This window comes from Dermacentor variabilis, chromosome 8, assembly GCF_050947875.1.
Source record: "Dermacentor variabilis isolate Ectoservices chromosome 8, ASM5094787v1, whole genome shotgun sequence".
Classification (NCBI taxonomy): domain Eukaryota; kingdom Metazoa; phylum Arthropoda; class Arachnida; order Ixodida; family Ixodidae; genus Dermacentor; species Dermacentor variabilis.
The window spans coordinates 60,135,113-60,159,331 of record NC_134575.1 but is presented as its reverse complement, the minus strand read 5'-3'; the positions used below and the strand labels follow the sequence as shown (position 1 = coordinate 60,159,331).

Below are 24,219 nucleotides of genomic sequence, written 5' to 3'. Positions count from 1 at the left end.
TTTCAGTGTTTTCAATTGTATAACCATTGCATTGTTCTGCATTGCATAAAATGAAACTTTAACACAAGTTGGCCTTACAATATTTTTTTTTTAGTGTGCGAATGCTTTCCGCTTTTTTTTTTTTACCTTGTGTGTTGTCACCTGTTACATGTTACCTTTGATGATGTTGCATATACCCCTATCCAATACCCTTTTACAGACGGCCTTTATGATATACTGAAATAAATAAATAAATAAATAAATAAATAAATAAATAAATAAATAAATAAATAAATAAATAAATAAATAAGCATTTTCCACTATCTGTTTCACAGTGCATGTAGCGAAGTGCCATGAGAACTGTACTGCACACTTTTAATAGGCAATAATCCAAAAGTGTCATCGTCCCCTGCAGCAGGCAGTGTAAGGTGAACGTCACCTTTTGCTCTGGCAGAATCGTGGCATTGTATTGCGGTGTTGCCCAGTAGCTTGATTTCGTTGCAGTTTTCCATCGCTGTCTTAAAACGATGACACCCGTCTCAGGTCGCTGGAGCCCCACGAGCTCGATGCGTGTGGACGTCTCATGCCGCAACAATTCTCGCCATGCGGGCACATCGAAACTCTCTGACAAAATGCCCCTGCTGAAGTCGCTACTGACTCAGACCAAATTAGAGGAGCACGAGCATAAGCTTGCCGAAACTGCAATAACTACAACACGCAACTCTGGCCACTCGGGCCCCACCAAATTGGCGCACGTCGGCGTCTTTTGCTGTGACATTTCACGCAACACTTCAAATTATGGAGATGTCAACTACAGTTGAGTCTGCCAAATTTTTTAGTGGCTTTGAATCGTACGTTTTCCCGATTAGTATGTTTCTTCTTCTGTTTTTTCGAAAATGTACGAACGAGGTTCTACTTTACAGCAGTCTAACTCAAACTATGGGTTTAGATTCAATATTTGACAACTAGTATGCTTGCTGCTATCGTTGTGATTCAAGTGCTGCTTGTCTTTATGTGCACAAACTCAGCCAATAGGCTTTTAGCTCACACATTTAGCAGTGCTTCTGGGTATTCAGTGTCATTAAAACGTGACAAGATTCTGTCAAGCCGTCAACGTAACTAAAATAAGTGATCTGTGAATGATGTGTACACATACGAAGATACACAGCGGGTTCAGTGCGCGGGGGACACTGACCACCTGCAGCTTCGGGTCAAGTGCTTGGAAGTGTCGCGCCACTTGCAAGATGGCCTCGCGGAGGTCGACAAGGATCTCCGTCTGCCGCACGTTCTTGTGCCGGACGTCCTCCTCCGACGGATTCGTGCAGTCCCCCGCCTCTCCCTGCAGCAGCAGCTGCAGCACCGACTTGGAGCGCTTCACCTGACGGCGAGTCAGATGCTGCATGAAACATTGCGGAAGGTCAACTGATGCTGATTCAGTTTGTAGAAGCGACGAAGTTCAGATGCAACAATACTGTTCATAGATTAATTTACAGGATACAAAGTGCAACAGGTGAAACATACTCTTGGGCAACTGTAGAGCCTCGAGATAACTGCTCCTCGTCCTAAACATGACATAAATCTTGAGGAAAACGGCGTGGTGTATTTGCTTGCACATTGCAAGGCCTGTATGCGGGAACCACATTTCCATGAGATAAGATTCTTGGCAGAAGCAACAATCAGGCGGCAAGTGAGTTAACTGAAGCGTACTATCTAAGAAAGAAGAACAGCAACTGCGTAAGTGGCACAGTGCTTGTTTTATATCTGTCGGCTTTTGACGGCTGGTTGCCTCAAGTATTGCGATTAGCCTGAGCATGCATGTTTTTGTCTATCGTTCATGGGTCTGCACCTTAAATTCATCAGTTGGAAGTGCTGCCCTCGTCGTCATCAATGTGTCTTCCTTTTTGTGTGTGTCCTCTTTGTGTCGAATGTGTCTTTCAGCGGAACCTCGCTGTAACAAGTCGCTTCGGACACGAAAATACCTGTGTTATATGGTAATACACTATCAGTGAGAAGCATTTCAGATTTACTTTGTTATATCTAATCATTTTTCATATCCGAATTTGTTATATTCAGGTTTGACTGTAGTCGTTTTGACACACTCACCATAGTGCTTAAATGACGGTCACAGAGGAAGGACAGGCATGAATGCTGCATACCGTCCATGTCTGTCCTTCTTCCTGTGTCTGTTGTTTAGTTGCTGCAGTAACTGGCCCCATATTTAGAGCAAATTGAAACACTCATGACTATGCTGTCATGTGAAATATATCAGTTACACAAAATGAACCTGACCGGTAGGAGGGAAAACTAAAGCAAAAGCATGGTGTTGTAATCCAGAGACAAAATGTGCCATCTGCACCATTTGCTTCTCTACCAACTCTCACAAACTGTAAGTTGCTTTATAATATGAGAGGGGGGGAGAGGATTCGAATTGGTGAGGAAGGGCAAGCTCCTCTGTCCCGTGATGCAATTGTTACAAGTGTGAAATGGCATAGGCGGGCAATGACAAAATCAAGGTGACGACACTCAAGAACAGTCTGATGATAGTGGTGATGCCGTTGGCTGCTATCAATTAAACAACTCATTTGCAGGAAACAACAATGAGTCTAGAATTTTCATGGTCTTCGCGCTCTTTGCAATAATGTAGCATTGCTAGGGAATCAATAGGATTTTGTTTGCTTAGATGACAACATTTTTCTGCACTAGGCCCTCTCGGTGTCGACCGTGCCACCTAAACGTGGTTGCCTGAAATTTCTTAACTATGATGTGATGCGTGTGTTGGTCTGATTGACCTTTGTGCCACTGAGGTGCTATTGTCATTCAAGCACGAAACATCCTCCCAGAACAAATTACACATAGTTAATCATGAAGCTGTAAAATTTAGAGGATTATCAACTATACACTCTTTTTGCTAACTGAAACTTGTATTTCCTTGTTTTATATAGTATTCCTTTTTATTGAACTAGTCATGCTAGTACAGTATAAAATGAGTGTTGAAAAACTGCTGTGTTTTCATATTTGTTAGTCTATCATACCGTATTTTCTAAGACTTCTTTCTATTTGAAAAAAATGTTGTTGTTTTTTCGTTTTCTTTTACCATTTTCATTGTATATCACATAACAGTTGGAGCTCTTACAGGTGAAAATACATGTTAATGATGATGACACTGAGGCTCCCATCGCCCTTGCCATTGTCACAGGTCAGTGTCATGCACCCACCTGCTTCGGCAGGTTCGTTGCATGCTCAGGGTTGAGGTGTGCCCCCTGGTCGGCCATCAGGTAAGCCAGGTGCTTGCGTCGCAGGGCTTCCACCGCGGCCTCCGTCACGTCACGGGACGCGTACTCGCTAACCTCCAGCAGCTGCTCCGCATCGCGCACAGAGCCTGGCAAGTCCGAGAGCGCGTTGAAGATCTGCGCCGAGTTCTCGAGCGAGCGCAGCTCGGACTCCTGCACAGGGGAGTTTGCGCTTGTTGTGGCACACTGTTCACGTACAGACAAGTGTGGCTGAGGCCAAACAGTAACGCCTCAAATTATAACCATACATGAATTGACAGGAAGGCTAGTTGTGGCAGAAACAAAAGCATCAGCTAGTCCTTCAACAGTCTTGCCATGTGCACAAGCCACTGTGTTGCTGCAATTATTCTTCCTGTGTACTGCCTGGGATTGGAACGATCTTCTGAGCCAAGTAGTAGCTCATAATGATCTAACACACTCTAAAACTGCTACTGAGGAAGCAGACTCATCCATGTCATAATGTCAGTGGTGGAACAGCCATTTGACCTTTTGGCTCAGGTCTTGGCCCAGGCGAAAATTTGTTAAAAGCACGGGAAAAATGCTTGTCCCATCTGTCTTGCCTTCCTTTGGTCCGACGTCTACTGCAGTTTACTGCAGTAAAAAAAAGAAAAGGTAATTGCTTGCAGGAATGAAATAACTTTGCTGCCGTCCACTTTTGTGACACATGATGTTAAGGCATCCATAACAAACCAAAGCAGGGAGGTGACGCCTTGTGAATGGTCGTGAAATAATTTGCACATTTAAGCAGCTCCTAGTGGCCTGCCTCAGATACTGCGACAGCAGCATTTTACGACACGCAGTCAGGGCACACAGCAACTGCAAAACTGGTACAGGTGTCCGTCGACACAGTGCGCATGCTGGGTAGGCAAGAAGAGAGAGCGCAAGATGGCACAAGACACGACATGGGCCTTTCTAGCACATAATGCAGCACGTCCAAGAAAAATGCACTGCGACCACCACCCTTGGCAACAACAGCAGGCTTAGTGGGAACCTGGAAGAAAACATGTCGCAAGCACATGCTTTGTCTACAGACAGCTGGGGATACGGAGCGATCAACTGAGTGTCCGCAAGCCAAAGTGTCACAAGTCTGACCATCATGGGTCCGAGTGTAACGAGTCTTGGCACAGTAGGACATGCATGCTCAACCTCTGCAGTTGATCTGGATGCACTGTGGAGGTTGTGTTACGGCCATGCTGTGCTACATATTCTACATTTACAGACCCACTTCTCAGGTTGGCGCTGCAACTGTTGCGAAAAGGCTCGCAGTGGACAGTACCGACATGCGCTCGAGCAGAGCCCTGACCTTTGAGCTGAGCATCCCCAGGAGGATCTGGAAGAGGACAATGGAACCGTCGTAGAAGAGCAGGTCCCAGATGCGCAGCAGCACCCGCATGGGCACCACGCTCGCAAAGAGCGTCAGGAACCAGTGCAGCGTGATCAGCGACAGCTCTGCGTACATTTTCAGACCCTGGTTAATGGAAACACTCAAGAGAGAAAGGACAGAACTCAAGAGTCTCTAACATTTCCATATGTATGGAGGAAAAAGAAAAAGAAAAGAACAGCTTGTGTGGCATTATCCCCTCATGAGTGACGGATGTTGCTGGGCCCTTGAATATGTAGAAAGATTGGTACCCATCGCTATTTTGCCTAGGGCTACTCATTGGGATTTTTCTACAGTACTGCTTGATAAGAATTTGTATGCAAGTAACACAGTCACAGAGACAACATAGACAACTTGGGCACAAGCCTGCACATCCCTTCTTTATGGCCCTGTATGCAGTGAATTATTAACGCAACAGCACTATACAGGTTGAAATTAGGCTTTCAGCTTTCTACCCAAGTGTGTAACACAGGCTGTGAGGCAATGCGATTAAAGGCATAACGTAGGCCAATTCTGATACTGCCAGTACAGACAGGGGTTTGTACGTAATATCATTAGGACAACTTGGCCTTCAATGGTGTATGGAGGTATGTCCTTGGCGGTGCAACTGATTGGGTGAGAATGACAGCTGTGCTGGTAAGGAGCATTCGAATGATGTGACGTGCATATGCGGCAGGTGGAGTGGCAGCATCTGCACTGGCGCGCTGCAGGCGCGCACTGCACATTGCACAATGCTCTCCGCTGTACTGCGGTGAATGACAGGGGTTTTAATACGGCGAAAGCTGTGGTTTGCGTGGATTCTACTGCTCGAAAGCTCTGAAGCAGGAGGCAAACCCTTGTCCCAACCTTCTGTCTCTCTCTGGCGCTGGGAGCTATACGGTCACGACAGGATGCCAGCCAAGACTCTACAAAATTCATGCCCCTAGTGGCTTCGTTCTTGATTTTTTTGACAAGGACAAAGGCTGCACACCAATTCAATGGATGGCACGAATGATAACGATAAAGAATCCTGCAGAATCCACCTCATGATTAATGTAGATGTTAATGCAATTAGCAGTAAAGCAATGTAGCGATACACCGTACTAACACTGTTGAAACGTGTCATGTACGTATGAGGTATGCACTGCAGCCGGGCTCCTCTCTCGCGCTTTCCTCTGGACACACTGCGCTATCTAGCAGTGCTGTTGCCAAGTCTCAGCATGTTGTCTCGGAGATGCGTGGCGCACCAGTGTTTGTGAACGCTGAGAATGAATCCCTTTCTCCCTGTGGGCACTTGTGGCACGGCACCCTAAAGGGTCAAGCTGCTATGCTTGAAGAACCCAGCGATGCGGGCTCGATTCTGCCCAGCACCGAATGAACTTTAAAGGGTTTTGTTTTCACGGAAGAGCACCATGAAAGAGGTTAGGCCCATTATACTGTGCTACCTCCGGAATCAGGTCCCATTTTTAAACTACAGTAGCTTCGAGACTGGCCTACATTTTTTCTTGGACAGACACCAACAGACTAAGAAGTGCTTCAGGTGTCCAAAGAATGCTAATTGCATTAAAGAAGACATCTAACAAAACATGGGGAGCGCATGTGCGGGGGATGTTGTGCATAAGACGGTGACCTGCAACCCACCAATGTCATGTTCCTTGAGCAGGGTGTCGAGGTCTGGCAGGCAGGCGGTGACCAGGGCCCTCAGCACACGCTGGTCGGCCTGCACACCAGCTAGGGTGCTCGAGTAGTAGGAGGCAGGCAGCAGGTCCTCCACAATGGTGCAGAGCATCCAGAAGGCATCTTCTTCTTCCAGGAACAGCAGCAGGCTTGCTGCTATCTGCCATGCCATAGACAGTGATTGATGAGATAGCAGAACAAGAGGGGAGAGTAAAAGGGGGCAAGAAGAGGCAGGGGTTAGTACCACATCTGCCCAACTGTTTCTGTGCTGTAGAAAAACATCACCTGTCACAGTGAAGAAAAGAGTATCCACACTGTTTCATGGTGTTCCTACTGTAAAAACAATGCACATGCTGGAATCCGTGTGAAGCTATCCTTTCATGAAGCGGTTAATGAAATGCTGCCAACTGGTCCATTTCATTCCTGCATCTTTGGAGTGAAGGAAACTGGCATGGGCGTGTGCTCTTGCACACCGATGGTGCACAATGTGAAAAATTCTATATATGCTATATGCTTGTATTTATTGATTTCCTATTGTTTATTTTAAAGGTATTGGTTGTTTCTTGGCTGATCGCCCATTGTAGGATGTGTAACAGATGGAGATCATATTCATCATCAACATGCGGCGATCATCTCAAAGCGCTAGTAGATGGAATCCCACTGCCGGACGCGCTTATATACATATTTTTTACGAATGAGGTTGAACCTACTTGAATCGCGATTGACCCCCCAACTGACCAACCACCCAACACAGGCGAAACTGTAGGACAGTGAGCAAAGAAAACTCCACTTTAATATTTTTATAAACTGCCTGCAGCAGTAGTTAAAGGGACACACTGGAGGAACGTTACGTCAAGTTGGATTAGTAAATTATACTTCTGGAGCACCAAAAACGTATGTTTTACACTGCACGAAGGCTTGGTAAGCTTGAGAAGATGCAAAAACGAAAAACAGGTGGCGAAGCCAGATTAAATTTTTGTGATAGCTCTACCCATTATTGCATAAACTTTTCTTGAGACCAGCGGCATGTTTATCAGCAAATTGGGATTACACTGCATTTTAAAGGACTGATGGTCCCAAATCAGGGAGTTTTGAGAACTTTCATTGTGTACAAACTGCGTGAATGTGCGGAAGCACTTTAAGATCTGTGTCATCGCACTGATGTACAAGCTCTGTGGTTTTGGCGCAGAATTCAAAAGGCGAAACGTTCGGCTTCATTTTGTCCAATACTAAACAACCCTTTCTGGCCAAATAAATTGAACCAAAGTCTTCAAAGAATACCGCACTGCTCTAAACTTATTCAGTGCTGTTTCTTGGCGTCCTTTTAGTGTCCATAAGGTCAGAAAGCGGGGATAGGTGGTTAGTTGAGATGTGCTACCTAGCTATAGAGAGACAGGCAACATGAAAATATATGCCTATCTTTAGTGCTGCAGAAATGACAAACATTTGGGTTACACATAGTGCCTCTCCACATTGGTTACTTGAAAAGGCATGCTCCACTTGCACAACAAATCCCATTGTTCAGTTAGTTCAACTAACTTCTGAACGATTCAGTTTAGAGCACATATTGCAATTTCACAACAGAAGCCAAACAGTAATGAAGTCATGTCAATTTATTCAGCAGAAATCCCAAGACTAGCGCCACTTCTGAAACATCTGTCCTCAAAATGTTTTGCAATAATGCTACATTGACATTCTAGTCAATATTTTCTGAAAAGCCTCTCTTGTGTACCTTGGAATTTGATAAAATCTACTGCCATTAAAAATTCTAAGTGTGCAGGGAAAGGGTTCTCGCAGGTGTGGCTGCTTTTAAAAAAAACAACCACTTCTTATTTGGCTACTGTTTACACAGTTGAAATATGGCATGGAGGTATGAAGAGCATGTTTTAATGCAACGAGGCCATTCCAATGTGTCCTACCAGCCATTTTTCTCTGTTAATGAAGTAAAAATACTTGATTTATACCCTCTAGGCGTTCCTTCTAACAGTTGACCATACTGCCCTTTGTGAAACATTCTCTGCAGAGAAAGTGGGGATGCAGATTCGTCTGGGTATGAACAATGAGTTGCAGATCATGGTAGATTACTAGTGCAGAACAGGACAGACAACGAAACACAAAACGGCAAACACGAGCAATACCAACTACCTAATGTAGTTGGATTGCCAACTATATTACTAGCCTAAGCTTTGCTCAATTGTGGCAGTATTGCGCGGCACCTACCATGCTAGTGCCCTGGCAGTATCCAATGTCTGGGTAGAGCCAGGCCAGGCCCCGCAGAACACGTCGCAGGCGAGGAATGCCCGTGCTGGTCGCATGTGAGAAGCATGCGTTGCTAGGCATGGTGCGCAGGAGGTCCTGCACGAGCCAGAGGGGCAGCACATCACACTCTCTTGTTCCGACCGAGTGGCAATGCTCCACTGATGCTAAGCAGTGCCACATGGTTACTATACAAAACTGAACAAGAGGTAGAACAAGTTCGCCTGAAAGTGTTATGCTTTTGGATATGTGTGCTTCTTTGCTAATTGTCACTCACCAATGTATTACATTTTCAGTGTTCATTTGTTTACCTTGTACATTTTTAACTTTGCTGCGTTAGCCCACGTTTTGTACAACATTTTCCGTTTTTGAACAGATAATCCCGTAGGAGTCGTTCACTTTGGGACTCTCATCTGTACACTAACCGTACCTAATCATTCCTTGTTGAACTGATAATAAACTGAAACTGAATAAGTGCATTACAAAAAAACATATTTTATGCATGTAACTTTTGTCAGACACTACTTTCAACGTGCCAAAATTGTGCGCACAAATATTGTGCACACAAATATTGTGCACTGTCTGTGTGTAAATATACAGCAGTGACAAAACGAAAAGCGTGCTGAAAATAGTTGTGATAGCCGTTGCCTTGACACATGCGAGCAAGAGGAATGGTTTTTCCACTTAACAGTTCATCTCAAATAATGGACAACTGCGTAGTCGTCCCAACTCTGCCCTTTACAGGAGTATGTACTGGAACAATAAGATGCTGTATTTGCCAAACCACCATGCCAGGTAATGGAATCCATGCACATTAATTTGGTGAAATTGAGAGGAGTTGAAAGGGTGCTTCCTACCACACGTAAACTGCTGCAAATGACAAAAATAAAGAGGTTAAGCAAATTATGCTAGACTGTGGAGCATACAGTGGAGAAAAATGAATATGGAAACACACTCTCAAGGCTCTTTGACAGTTTCTAAAATCAAAAGCAGCATATAAACTGGGACAAGAAAGTGACAAAAATGCAATGCTCATTTTCTTGTCCAATTCTATGCATGGTATTTTATTTGAGAAATTTGTCTCATTCTCTATGCACTGTTTCTGACTTTAGAAATATGTACTAACTAGCCCAATGGTAAACTCTCCTAAAGTTCTGTGATAGTAAGGTGCATATGTGTGTGTGGCATTCTCCATCAAAGCAACGTCAAGCCCTTTATTTCTTGTTTCCTTATCTAGAATCAGTCAGCTGCTTTTAGAAACTCTAGCTGCCGTTTGAACTGTAATGTCCATCATTTAACATGGCAGCAGTGAATCAAGATGACAAATCAGACTCAAATGCTGATCATTTAGGAAGTCAGTAGCGAAATCAAGATGTCTTGTCATGCAACCTTTGTTTTGTCTTGCTTTCTTCTCCCCTCATATTGTATAAGGCTTTTCCCTCTGCTTCTCTTGAGGAGCAGCAGTACCTAGAGGAATAATAGCTATACACAGTAGAACCCTGCTGTTCCCAGGTGCTGCGTTTTCCTGGCTGTTACGTCGTTTTCGGCCGGTCCCAGCATAGCACCCATAGGATCCAATGCATTGGGAACCCCACAGTTGTGTCGTAATTGTGGGACCGGTCCCGCATCATACATTGCAAACTGCCACTCCACGCTGGTCCGAGCAGTCACGTGAACTTTTCATTTAGCTTGGCTTGGTGGCCTGACAATGGGATTGGTCGCCCAAAGTGCTGGGGGCAACACCTATGGCTTATTTATGGTTCCTGCTAGCAAAAGCATGGCCTTTGAGCTTTTGCTATCTAAAGATGCTGTCTATGACGCGTTGGGGCCCTAAAACTGGTTTGGACGCACATTACATACACGCCAAAATATGTTCCATGTGAAGTCCAAAGGCAATAACGCCATCACCATGCGCCATATGCTGGGTGTGTGAGTGAAAGCGTGGGAAGGGAGCCGTTCAATTTCGCGGGCGCAAGAGAGGAAAGTGGGGAGGAAGTGCTCCACCTTACGTCGCGCGTGAGGCAACAGGTGGAGGGGGGAGAGGGGGGCTGCATCATACTCTAGCAGCAACTGCGCATTGCGCGGTCATGCAGGCTGCATCTTAAAAGCGATCTGGGTTGAGAGTGGAGTCTAGGTGAGCTGATGGCTAATACCTTTGTGCATGCCTTGTTTTTGCCGCTCAGCTTGCGTTGAAGCGATAGAAAGCACTAGACAGCATGAAGGTCCCTTCACTCACTCCTGCTACCACGCTTCCTCACGCCAGTGTTTTGACAGTGAGTGTCTGCAGTCACAGAGTGCAATGTGTTCATGTTTACTGTGTGCGCTGACACCATGCTTGTTAATGTAGTTAGTAAACGAATGCTTTACAAGCTTATACAGACTATAAAACTACTCCCTTACTTTGTACAGCTGTCTACTAATTTGCTGTCACAATCGATGATTCGTCTTTTGAGCGAAACTACGACTTTTGATAAAATGTGAGAATTAAAATAAAATTGTGCACAGTTTACCACTACTGTCATTTCTCAATTTTTCCCGTTTCTCAGCTCTTGCACTTCCTGGCTCTTACATATTTTTTTATGGCCCCGTGAAACGTATCAGCGGGGTTCCAGTGTGTGTGTGTGTGTGTGCGTGTGTGGGATATGGGACCTCAAAGAGGTACGACGCAATGCTACTACATTTCTCTTACATTCACTGCTAAATTGCCACTGAGTTTTTCTTTTTCAAAGGTAGCGGTAAGAAGTCTCACAGGACTTGGTAATGCTTGCACTATGCGCTAACCAAAGTACATGAGTGTTTTTGCCTCTGGCCACAGTGCAATGCGGCTGCGACGGCTGGAAATCAAACCTGTGACCTCCTGCACAACAGCACGCACTGAACCATTGCAGATCAGTCTCTAAGTTCCAAATGGCTTTTTTTGTTAAACCTTAATTATCGGAGAGGTACAAGGCTCATTGCAGCTAAACTTTTTGAGAACATTGGGATTATGAGAACTGAAATTCGATGGTTTCCTGCGCATATGAGGAAAGTGGACGAGACTCGGGCAAAGCTCAATAAGGTTGCTCATGACTTGGCACGAGGATTTGCTAACCATGACAGTCACAACCGAGCCGTTCACCAAGCCAGGGAATCTGGAGATCATTTAATAACTTACAATGACACTACCAAACATTACTATTTAGGACGCAGGCAATTCCCATTGCCGCATTCAAAACTGAACAGGGCTCAGGCAGTCTAACTGCACTTATTGCAAACAGGTACATATTCCCCGCCGTACCACATTAATAAAATGTATCCAGAGAGGGCGATTAAGATGGACTGCAACAATTGTAATGGCATCATTGGAATCAGACATATACTGGCGGGGTGTCCCGTGACTCTCCCCAACTTCATTGAAGAATGGACGCAGTGGGAAAAAATGATTCAAAGCTCGTTGTTGCAAGACCAACTAAGGGCTATCAAGAGGGCCCATGGTGTCGCTGAAGGGCTTGGCCTGACAGTGCCAACGTGGGAGCAGCCTGCCTTGGGTTAAAAGCCGAGCCTCCGGACTTCATTTCAACAAAAGTTTTCACACACAAGGCCCGTCTTTCTGAAAACTACTCCTGTCATGGAGCAGTGCGCAGCGTACCTTCTCGATCTGTTTGGAGGTGAGCAGGTGGTCATTGGCAGAGGAACGCACCACCTCACGGTAGGTGAGGCCAGCCTGCCTCTTCTTGCGGGCTGCCCCCGACAGGTGCATCCACAGCTGGGGCCGCAGCGAGTGTGGGATGCCACCGTCACGCAGCAGGCCTCGCAGCTTGGGTGTGTGTGGCAGGTGTGGCTCCACCTGTGAAGCGTTGCAGACACAAATGGACCTCACACTACAAATGGGAGAGAGACACATTGGCACAGGCTTGCAACTGTCCACATGTCTTTATGAGGAAACGCCAAAGTGCAATGATAAATCAGGCTGTCTTTTAAACCTGTTTTTGCATTCCTGCGACTGGAATGTCTTGCTCATTGGCTGAGGATGCTAATGTTTTCTAAAATAGCATGGCAGCTCTGATGTAAAGAATTTCTTGAAATTTTCATGCAAGAAAAGTCCACGAAAGATGTCATGTTGATTTTTTGTTGTTTCCGATGCTATGCACTGATTTTATTATTGATGAAGACTTGACTAGATTCTATTATGAAGCAGGGAGTTAGCTCAGAAACCTTAAGGTTGCATTGTCACTTGCTTTTTTTTTCCTTTTGATGTGCTTTGTGGCATACCGAGCATTCTTTCCCAGTTAGACTGGCTTATCTGCAATTCCAGAAGCGTAATCGATCAACAGGAGCTAAACAAAATGTTTCTTCTTAGTGTTATGAAAGCTTTTTGTGTGTGCCCCCTGATCCCTGTAAGCCTCAGCAAGGGTTTGATGAAGCCCTAGCACTGCGAGTGGGCATATGGAGCTATCTGTGTTTACTGGGAAGCAGCACAACGCACCTTGTCCCATGTAAGGTCTCCAACCTCATTGTTGTGGGTGAATTCTAGGTAAGCGATCCACTTAAGCCTGTGCTGGGGGTTCTCCTGGAAAGGTTCCTCACTGTCCACACTGCGGCTCATCTGTTCAGGTCCATCTGCATAATGTGGAGGATGGTGACAGAGAGATTTACTTGGCGAGCAAGTGAAATAAAATTAAGTTGAGGAGAAACGTGACAATAAACAAAGAGAGCTGAACAAAAAGTGATATGAAGAAGACACAGGATAAGACACCCCAGAAAAACCACACTCAGACCAACTAGCTGAAACCTAAAGTAATGTACTGCACACAGGAGTTAATGGCACAACAGTGCACGATGATGGCAGTACGCTGACAATGACAGCACAACAACAAATACATCATGATGACCATGTTTAAATGCAGTGCAAATAGACAAAGCTCAAGTAGAAGAAGGAGACGTGCACAATCTTATAATATTGCTTTGTTCTTTTTCGCTGCAGTTAGATACAGTCAACCTGTGCCAACTTGCCCAATTTAGTGTTTTTCTGAAATCATGATGGCACTTCATTGACTGATGCGTAATACAGTTAAGAGCTGTTTAGAAAGAGGAAAAGGTGTGCTGCATTGAAATACACACCATGAGAAACCATGCTTGACATGGACCTTGCATTAGCCAATATCTTGAAGTAAATTGTGATGATGCTAACAAGCAATCTCAAAATTTTGCAAATCTCATTTTAAATTACTCAACTCTCTCTATGCCCAAATCTGAGCTCTGTATTTCTCTTAAAGAATATAACTTAAAGTTCAACTGACTGCAACATTGTGGACGCTGAATACTTGATTACCAAGTATGTTACAGCTCTGCACAGCAAAACGTGCCAGCTTCATGTGTAACGTGCAGTTCTGGTAAAATTTGCAGTTCATGAAGTGGTGTTCGTAGTGTATGACTGCGTGGTCAGTATTGTTTAGCTCTGAGAGGTCAGGGGAGCTCACATCTTTCTTTTAAAGGATTTTCTTTTCTTAGCTTGTAGCTGAGTTTTCCGCTGCTGGCACCAACCGCAGTGGTGGGCAGATACTGGAGACAGTACAGGTTACAGTGCCCATGGGTATGTACCGCTGGTTACGTGCCGCCAGCCATGCGCCATCGTTGTCCTGCCATCTCAAGCTATTGTCATCACAGATTCGTTGTCATCCGATTCTCGTCATTCAGTCATCATGATGCCATTGTCGTCATTCCACTGTTCACCTGACCAGCCCACATCACAGCCCTAGCACTTAAACATTCCCATTACACACTCATAAAGGTCTTGTGGATTTTTACCCTGGAACGTAGCTTACAAGACGTATCATCATCGTCTTCGTCAGCCTATTGTTATGCCCTATCCCCGCGATCTCCAATTACCCTTGTCTTGCGCTATAGCCGATTCCAACTTGCGCCTGCATATTTCATAATTTCATCACCCCCACCTAGTTTTCTGCCGTCCTCAACTTATACGTGTGTATATATATATACAAGAGGTATAGGCATATCAAAAGCACATGGAGCCTCACCTTCGTCCTCTATCCTGAAGCCAAACTCATCAAAGCGGCAGTCGTGGTGGCAGCCAGTGTCTTCAGGCTGGAGAGGATGGTGTGCACCGTCAGTCCCCGTAAAAGATGAACAACGGCACACTGCAATACTGAGCAGCTCAACTGCTTGCTTGTTCTGTTTTTAACATGAGAGGCTCACAACAATCGTTTGCTCACATGTCCAGCATGTGAGAGATGCTCAACCTTCACCAAGCTGGCTTGAGTACAGAACTGAGGGAAGCTTCATCTGAGATACAGAAGCACCATTGACCAAGAAGTTTGGCCATCAAGTCAGAGGGCAGTCAAATGTGCTGTGACCGTCCAGTAAAGAGCATGCCAGAAGAAAATGTTCAGTGCTGTATTACAGGTTTTCAAGAGCTAATTGTGCTTGTCAGTGGGCAAGAATGTCTGTCAGACACTGCACAAACACAAACAAAAGAAAAAAATATGTAAGGAGGTTTACGTATGTGATGTTGCTAGCTGGAAAGAGAAACACACTGAAAAAAAGGGCCTGCGGCTATTATAGTAACCTTGGCAGCCAGAAAAACTGGAAACTTTGCTGCATAACAATATATTTTTGAGGCTAGGAACTGAGCGGAAGGTTGAGTTTACAATAAGCCAACATTCATTATGGCAATGAGTGCTAGAACGCTTCTACTAGAGACAGTGAGAGCTGAGATGCGAACTCATTGTGCACAGATCATAATGCTCCAAAGCACTCAAACTTAATTTAATTTTAGCATCTGGTCTTCTCTGTGAAGCTTGCAGGCAGTCTGAGACAAGTATAAGAAGTAGAATGTCAAAGGCGCACATAGCATTCATCGCCCACATTGAAAAGAAAGAAAGAGAAGAAGGAGACCCCAAATCAGTCAAGTTGCATTAATTATATACCAACAGGACAAGCAATATTGTTTCAAGTTATCTGATGCTGATTGTTCAAGTTATCTGATGATTAAAAGATGTGCTCAACATGCATTTGGCTGTATTTTAGGACTATCAGACATTATAGAATGAAATGGCACGTTGAATCAATAGAATTCCATCATATCAACATTAGCATACATTGCCGAGTTGGTTCACGGCAGAACTGACATCTTTTCAGTATGAGAAAGCAACTGGTATGTCATGCATGTTACCAACCTTAGTTAATTGTAGCGAACTTTATATTCAAGTAGATTTTTCTAATTGCGAACAAAAACATATGCTCCCTATTTGTCTTTTTATGTGCTTAAAGGGGCCTTGAACCATTTTTCATCAAAGTGGAGAACGGCATTTGAAGAGAAAATAGGCTATTTCAGAAATACTTTGCCGCAAGGAGTACTTCAATGCGTTAAGCAGAAGCGGAGTTATTGGCAATCAAACACGGCCTTCACTGTGCTCCCATTTCTTCTTCAATGCCTTGCAGAGCAAAGGCTACAATGTAGTCGGGTGTGCCCACAATGCTCCACCTTCTAAATGTCACCGCGGTACGCAGCTCAAATTTTATTTTGGATGCTAATGTAGACGCCACTACTTCAAATTTTGGCGCCTACGTCATGCTAAATGCCAGCCAAATGTGGTTGTCCTCAGTGAGCCACAGTATCTACACTATGTGCCTGACCGCAGCTACATGCATAGCTATGTGCATAGCAGCCACACCTGGGAATCCGCTTTATTACGAATACAAGCGTCCAGAAGAGAGTGAGGAGCCGGATTCTGTTTGAAAGAGAGCTTTTGAGAGAAAGGTGACTTCACGCTCCGCTCATGAGCTCCATGTGCGACAGCAAAACTTAGCCGAGATGTTCACACCTGCGTATGCTACCCGTGGTCTATGTTATTTCACCAAGGCCACAGGGTGGTTCAGCGCCCCTTTATTACAATGTTGCCTGGCTCTTACCATGAGAGGCTTATTACGTCAACAAAAGGATGATTGATTACAGATGTTGGCAGATGTAAACAGAAAGGACCAAAGCTAATAAATATTTTTATACTATTCAGGCCCGGCCTTCAGAATCACCCTCCACTGTTATCGCTTTACATTTGAAAGTTGCAAATAGATGTCTTTCCCAATTCATAAACGTGCTTTGATGCTCTGCAAATTTACCCGGCTAACGGTGGCAACGATCGTTGTTCAAATGAAGACGAAGTGCTAATTGTGCAGGCCAGCAATAGCCTGTTTCAATGAGATTTTATAGTGAAAGCCACATCTAGATTTCCTACATTTCATACACATAGCACACACACAGTGATTTATAGACTGCACGGCCATTAACTACGAATAGGAAAGCTAGCTTTACAACTAGGCAAATGATCCGTTGGGATGAGTTTCGTCATTGTTTGCAAAAGCATCTTTCTCTACGGTTGGGGGTAGCACAAGGTACACAGAGGGAGCTAGTGACACAGCCAACATGGCGGTTACCTGGGCAAGCGAGGCAAGCAGGTCCTGAGGCCACATGGACGGAGTGAGCGCCGAGAATGGTCCTCCAGGTGCTGGACTGTAGCCCTGGGCCGAGCCACCGCCAAACAGATTGGCGCTGATCGAATCTCCACCCCCGCAGTCACTTCCACCACAACGCACATCCTCTTCATCCTCAGACAGTGTCTCCACTGCAAAGTTGTGAGGGTGGTAACTAAGCTCCGAGGAAGATGCAGTTATGTGTGCACGTAATGTGACTTGGTCACACGACATACACACACTATCAACACAAAAAGCATAAATGCACGATTTGTAGTGTTTTAACGTCCTGAAACAACATTGGAGATGCCGTGGTAGAGGGTTCTGGATTAATTTTGACCACATGTTTCTTTAATGCTTTATGGATAAGTGTTGTCCACAGGCAACAAACCAAAAAAAGTATTTTTTTCTTGCCGAGCTTTTGCTTTAAGTACAGAGGTTCTGGCTAAGTGGCTTTGGGCCTACACTGAACAACAGGTAGCAAGCGACGTTTGTTGGATTAGACTGGGAATACAGGATGAGAAAGAACAAAAAAGTTAGGCACGTGAACTTGCATTCTTTTGAAACAATGGTCAGAGACCGATGCAAAACACAAAGATTGATGCAAAATCTTCTGCTGCAGTTTCAAACATGTAATATAGAGGAAATGCAATGTACATCTCTGTTTCACACTTGATGAGAACTGTCTGCACAAGATCCCCATGAAGCCATAGGTGGCATGGGGGCAAAGCTCGCTTTTAATGCTTTGCCTGGTGTTTCCCACAGGCAACGAATCTACTACTGAAAAAGTATCTGCCAAAAAAACAAAAAAAAAAACTTTTCTTTCTGTTGAATATCCTTGTTCTCAGTGATTTTTGTCAGAAAATTAACATCTACTTCAGGCATTTTCATGTCTCATCCTTCAAGGGTTAATATGCAACTTTTCTTTCATTGTTTGCATTTGGTTCCCATAAAAGTGCAGCTGTCACAGGTGGGAACCGAATCCACAGCCTCACAGTCAGCAGCAGAACACCAAAAGCACTGATGCGCCATGTACATGCATATACAAATGCATACGTGAACGCATGAAGCTAGAGATACATGAAGCTAGTGTTGATTTTAGTTTTCACCTTCTTCAGTGCATCTCACATTGGTGTAGCTATATTTACGTAGCTGCGACATGGCACCGCGGTGGTGACACTTCAAGATTTCGCATATCAGCGCGTCCTAGCTTATGGCAAGGCAAGCAGCTTGTATGACAAGAACTGCTCACACCCATCTGAAAACTCAGATAATTAATATTTTAGTCCCTGGCTGCAGTTGATTTACAAGTGATTTAAATGCGACTTACTTAATAAATGGAAAATGAGACATCCACCCAAACGTAGCTAAGTGCTACAAAGGAAACTCTCCACCTTGCGGGTTTCCACAGAACTATTACGCCAAACATGACTTACATATGCACACTTTCCAGAAAGCTGCAACCACATTTTAATTTATCTGTGCCTAGCACACAATGACCTCGCAGCAGCTACCTAGTGAAGGTGGCAGTTTAATATGAGATTCGCACAAGCAAAACCAATTTCGCCACAACAATATGTCACCAAGCCACGTAAATGTGGCTTGTGATTCAGGCTCAGGTGCCAAGTTCTCGGGCTACAGCATGTCTGGTTATTGGCTGTGTTGTGATGCCATATCATGCTAGCAGTGCAGTCGAACACAGTTGCTGTTATCCCTGTTATTTTTCCCTGTGACAAGGGACTCGGTAAATACTTTTCACAGCCTTCCCTATGTTTTCTTTTTACAGTCCAAGTGCAGTCAGCACTCCGCACTTCTGTGCTAACAAGTTACCCTCAACCTGTGACTAGGACATTCACAAAAAAAGCAAGGAAAAAAAAGTAGGAATAAAAAACAGATTCAGTCAGAGTCACTAATACTAAGAAAAAGACTTGCTCACTGCTCTCTCACCTGGCTTGTATTTCTTAATGTCCATAACAGTTTCGGTAACTCTGCCTTCTGAGCTGGCTTGCAAACAACATCTTGTCGTGCAGCCCAAATGCTGCATGATGCTTCTAAGTCTGCTCCTAACTGACATGTTTTCTATGTGCAGACTTGGGAGCGCACATTTTAGTGCCTATAATTGTACCCGGCACAAAAGCAAAGCAGATGGCAAAAGGCAGCTGTTTCTGCGAACACACTGAGAAGAATAAAAGATCTTATTGCTTGGCAGTGCAACTAAGGTTGTTATTCTGCAAGCAAACAAAAATTTTGTAAAGGATCAGTCAAAGCATGGAATCTGACCAGGTGTGGCACAACCGCGAAATGAAATGAATAAAAGAATGCGCTATAGTAGCGGAGGCACAGTTGTGAATGGTGTTCGATCTTTGCAGCATCTTCCGGTTCTTATACTCTGCCAACACCAGTGTTTTTCAAGACTGTCACTCTTCAAGCGCAGGGACTTTTCCTTCACAGGTATTGCAAGTAGCCGTCAATTGTTTTCCGGAGCACAGAGCAAAAATTCTTGCAGCTTGAACTGTGAAGCCACGTCCATGCATCCGTGAGAAAGAGAGAATGGAAAAGTAGTTAAGTCACCCATCAGTGATGCATAGATATAGCGTACCTTGCTTTCTTTTGTTACAGGGGGAGCTCACAATATTTCAACGCTTCATTTCATTTAAGCTAATCTAAAATTTCCGGTTGGCTTGCTACATATTCACACAGTGCTTTCAGTTAATTCACATTTGCTGGCTTTTAAAGCAGATCAGTGCAGTTTAGAAAAAGAAAAGGAGAAGACAGACAAACAACTTTGGGGAAGAGATCTGCTCAGGTGTCAGCATCTGCAGGGAAACTTTCGCTGCTTGGTGAACATCGATATCTGATATTTGACAATAGAGTGCAAAATCAGATGAGGATGACGTAACTGGTACACACTTGAGCACAGGAACGTGCATCGGTACTCATGCATGTATACCTTACTTTGTCTTCACCTGCCTTGTTGCTGTTTCGGCAAATGCCTGTAGCTGCAGGTCACAGACAGCAAACGCACGTGACAGAACAATATGTGTGTTAACTCACAACTGAGTTGCTAGTTGGCGCACATGTGGTTCTTTCTATTTCTGTGTCCTGTCCGTTGGTGCTAATTTATCCTTGACAATGTTGTGTCAACTGGCCTATACTTCTACACTTCTAAACTAAAAACATGTCCATGCCTGATAAATGGTTGGCAGCTTGTGTGTACCACTACATCTTTGTGTAACAAGCTGGTCATGCTTTTGTGGACATGAGGTCCCGGATGTGCACTGGTTCGGCTTGCCTCTCCCTCCTCTCTGCTCGGAACTCAGCAGTGGCCAGTCGCTCACCCTTACACCCTCGTAGACGAATGAAACGCAAACCAGAAGCTACAGAGTAGAACACCTTTTGCAAGTAATAACTTGAGAGTACGATTCCACACGTAATTGTAAATGGAAAAAACAATACAGAACAATGAAAAAAATACAGATGCACAAATGCACACTACCAGTTGAGACTTTTAACGAACTGCAAGCATGTCCCCTTATATACAAGCCATGGTCACATGAATATGCTGCATGCAAACACTGCGTGAGAAACTACCAGAAGAAAGAACAAGGCAAGATAACCAATAGATAAAACCAAGACTGGCATGATTTCTTAGCTCCAAGATGTAAAAAATATATCAAGTTCACTCTTCTAGTGTGATACAAACAGAGCACTGATGCAAAAATCTGTTGGGGGTGTATGTGGTATGCCTCAGCAACTGTTCTCATGAACTAATCCCTGTGCTTCATAACACCTTGGTATCTTTGAGCACTGGAAAACAGGCGCACCTACGACAAGATATTTTCAGGTTTAAATTTCCAGCACTTTTTGAAAACAAAAAGTATTCCTCAGAGCCTTTTTCATTGTCCTTTGTTTTCGGGGCTATTCACAATTACGCATTCAAATCGACTCGCCCAAGTTCACTTGTGTCGGCCAGCTGTGAATGGTGGATTATATGAAAAGAATAGAAAAGAGTAAAAGAAATGTTTACACCGCACCGGCCCAGTCCAGGTACAGTGATGGCTGGTAGAGGCGTGATGAGAACGTTGCACAAAAAGCATCACATACATTCTCTTCTTCAAAACAAGATAAGCCCTGCTTTCATCAAGAAATCTTTCAACAAAATTGTTTTATCTTATCTATTTTATCATATTTGTTGCCTGCCCCATTGGTAATCCTACATGCCCTGCAATTTCTATATACAACAATCTCATATGAACATAGTGGGCTATTATATATCTCAGTTTTAATTGAAAATAATGCACATACAGCTAAGTGTCCGCCTGGTTTTTGTTGTGGAACGCCAACAGTAATCAGCTATTGCAAACTGTGCATGAATTTGTGGCCCCACTAGAGAGGCATAGCCAAACTGATAAAATATTTCTAGACTTCGAGAAAACCTTTGATTGCGTGCCACACCTGAAATTACGGTTAAAATTAAAACTGATTGTCAAAAACAATTTGCTGCTCCATTGGATAGAGGCGTACTTTATATGCAGGCATCAAACAGTCATTACTATTGATACAAATTATGACACTTCACTGGTGCAATAAGGGATTTTTAAAGATCTGTCCTCAAGGATATAGCCTTTTCTCGTTTTTAGTTTTCATTAACGACAATGTAAAATGCATTCCACCTAAAATACGACTGTTCACAGATGACTGCATTCCATTAAAAGAAATTCAAAACGAGACAGTATATGAACAAGACAGAGGTTCGCAAAAAGATGAAGATAAATTGGTCATCAATGGTCAAACAAGAGATGTGTCAGGCTTGAGCCAATGTTTCAGCAAGGGAACTTGCCTTGAAATCCACTGAAGAAGACAAGTTCCCTTGTTAAAATGTTCGCTCCAGCCTGACATTCCTTGCTTGACCACTGTAAATAACTATCGATATACACTGTTAGGTAAGGCTTAAGAAAATGAATAGCGTATAGATAATTATGAGGAGCAACAAATAAAGTGTGTCTTTCTGAAGCGTTTGATTTCAAGTAGCGCTGTCTGCTGCATGGAGCGGCATGCAAAGAAGAGAAAGAGGAGGTGCTCAAGAGTGTTCGTGCCATGCAGCATGCAGTGCGTGTGCACAGGATATAACATAAATCTGAAGATGAGCTGACACACTGTCTAATGGTTCTTGAGTGTTGTCAGCCCCTGACAAGGAATCCTGCTCTGTTCGTCTGAAAAGGCTCTCGATTTCACATGCCTGCTTGGACAGCGTAGATGAAAATGGTGGTTGGGGCAAGCTGAAATGATTGGTGGATGCTGAAGCAAGTTTAAGGATGTGGTCCCACTGAGGAAAAATTTGACTGTCTTAGACTTCCAACAAAATTTCACTGTACCTGGCGCGATTCCAGTGTTGAAGAAACGATTGTATCCAAATAAGATCCGCAAACAGTGCAACATTCTGCAATACATTATGAGCCGCAAGCTTGGCTCCTCGTGGCGTACTCAGCTGCAGAACGAGAGTCCGTGGCTACTGCCAGCATGCTGGTTGCTGATGACTGTGTGCACACATTCCGGCAGAGAGGAAATGAGAGGATCTGATATCTAGCTCAGAAAGGTGTCTGGCATTCGGGCTGACACATCTTTGAAGGCCAGCTGTTCCCTGCCAGACGCGACAGCTGCTTCGTTGCTCGCATTGTTTCCCAAGTTTGCAATCTTATTCACTTCAAAATTATTTTAAAGTCATTGAAATGTCAGTGCATCTCAATACAGACGTGATCTGGCCTGCACTGTGCAGCTCAGCTTGCTTGGACGATAGATTCCAAGGAAACTTTTCAACTACGTTTTAAGGCACACTGGGGGCAGCTATTCTAGACACATACGGCAGTCATTCATTGGTCTGTGTTAAGTACTTAGACATGTGGACCTTACTTATACATAGCTTTTTATTGCACCACTAGCTATAAAAATGGTCAGCATTATATGTTCTGTTTTTACTGCAGGGTTGAATACTCACAGTAAAGGCATACAAAGAGGCAATTGCTAGCTAAATAACATCACGAATATGTGAGGATTATGATCAGTTTCCCTATACGACTTCTGTGCCAATGGTGATAAATATCCATGGTCTAGAGCATGAATATCCGTTCTCATCTGTGGTCACTTGGTGTTTATAAACTTGCGAACTAGGATAAAACTGAATGGCGCAAATTTGAAGACGCAGTGATATGGCTCAGTTTGTTTTTCACATATCGGGATAAAGCATATCCTGAGAGAGAAAGTGAGTTCACTCACCGCAAGACTCTAAAGAAACAACTGTAGAAGTGGCACGTGTGCAGTTTTACATTGCTTAATGCACTTTGGGTGTATCACTGAAAAGGCACCGAACCATCAAAAGCCACATCTGATCGGATGGAAACGAAAGGCCATCGGAATCGCTCTCAATAAATAATTCACTTGCGCGCGCGCTACTGACTCAGTCTGCCTCGTATAGGGTAAGTAAAGATTAAACCGCAGTTATTGTATACGGCGCAATAAGTCAAACTGATCTTCTTCATTTTGTAGTCAAAACGCGTAAGCGACAGCGTGCTGCACATCGCTGATGCCGGTCACGCAGCGTTTACCAGTGAGCCCGCGGTCTAGGCAGGCAGTCGAACTGTATTCCGACTTAATACGTCGGCACCCCGTTTTCATTGCAATCACAACATTTCAATCAGTCGCCGAGACAACCTGCAGTCTGCTTACCTTCTGTGTTTTTTCGACTGTAGCCTTCAGTGGAGTTACCTCCGAAAACAGACCTCGCGAAATCCATGTTTCCGATGCACCTCGATCAGTCGGGCCGGCAGCGATGTGCTCAGAAATGGTCCCAGTCAATCCATCCTCGCACTGTAGATTTTGCTGACGTGTCTGGATGCCACCGTGAATGCACTGCACCTAAATTCGGCTCACGAACGCGCGTTACTACGCGATCGAAGTAACCAAACAGCAGCCCGCTTCGCCACACATATGTCAGACATTTGCGGCTTTGCGGTACGCGGAGCGATCGTAACGGGTTTCGGAACACGAAGATGCGGGCAGGGTGCGGACAACGCCGCCCACGCTCGCGCCGTCCGCGTCAACCGTGACGTTACGCCGACTCTCAACTGACGTCAACAAGCATGAGAGCGCGAGGCGCCATGTTTTTGATGGTTAACGTATTTCTTCTCGGAA

At 44.4% G+C, this 24,219-nt stretch overlaps 1 protein-coding gene across 4 annotated transcripts in view; it reads right to left on the bottom strand.

Moving 5' to 3' along the window:
* Positions 1-24,041, bottom strand: part of LOC142590249 (small G protein signaling modulator 3 homolog) — a 47,640-nt gene extending 23,599 nt beyond the window's left edge. Inside the window, exons 1-10 of one of the 4 annotated variants that reach the window (XM_075702185.1) lie at positions 23,755-24,041; positions 16,996-17,183; positions 14,580-14,646; positions 13,028-13,161; positions 12,191-12,388; positions 8,527-8,661; positions 6,271-6,466; positions 4,573-4,718; positions 3,195-3,422; positions 1,136-1,375 (exon numbers count right to left, since the gene is read on the bottom strand). In XM_075702185.1, the coding sequence (XP_075558300.1) occupies positions 1,136-1,375; positions 3,195-3,422; positions 4,573-4,718; positions 6,271-6,466; positions 8,527-8,661; positions 12,191-12,388; positions 13,028-13,161; positions 14,580-14,646; positions 16,996-17,183; positions 23,755-23,821 (1,599 nt within the window). In that variant the 5' untranslated portion in view covers positions 23,822-24,041. Of the gene's footprint in view, positions 1-1,135; positions 1,376-3,194; positions 3,423-4,572; positions 4,719-6,270; positions 6,467-8,526; positions 8,662-12,190; positions 12,389-13,027; positions 13,162-14,579; positions 14,647-16,995; positions 17,184-22,406; positions 22,566-23,754 lie in introns of those variants that run through there. The other 3 variants (XM_075702187.1, XM_075702184.1, XM_075702186.1) reach the window with 3 other exon arrangements.
* Between the last annotated feature and the right edge of the window lie 178 nt (positions 24,042-24,219).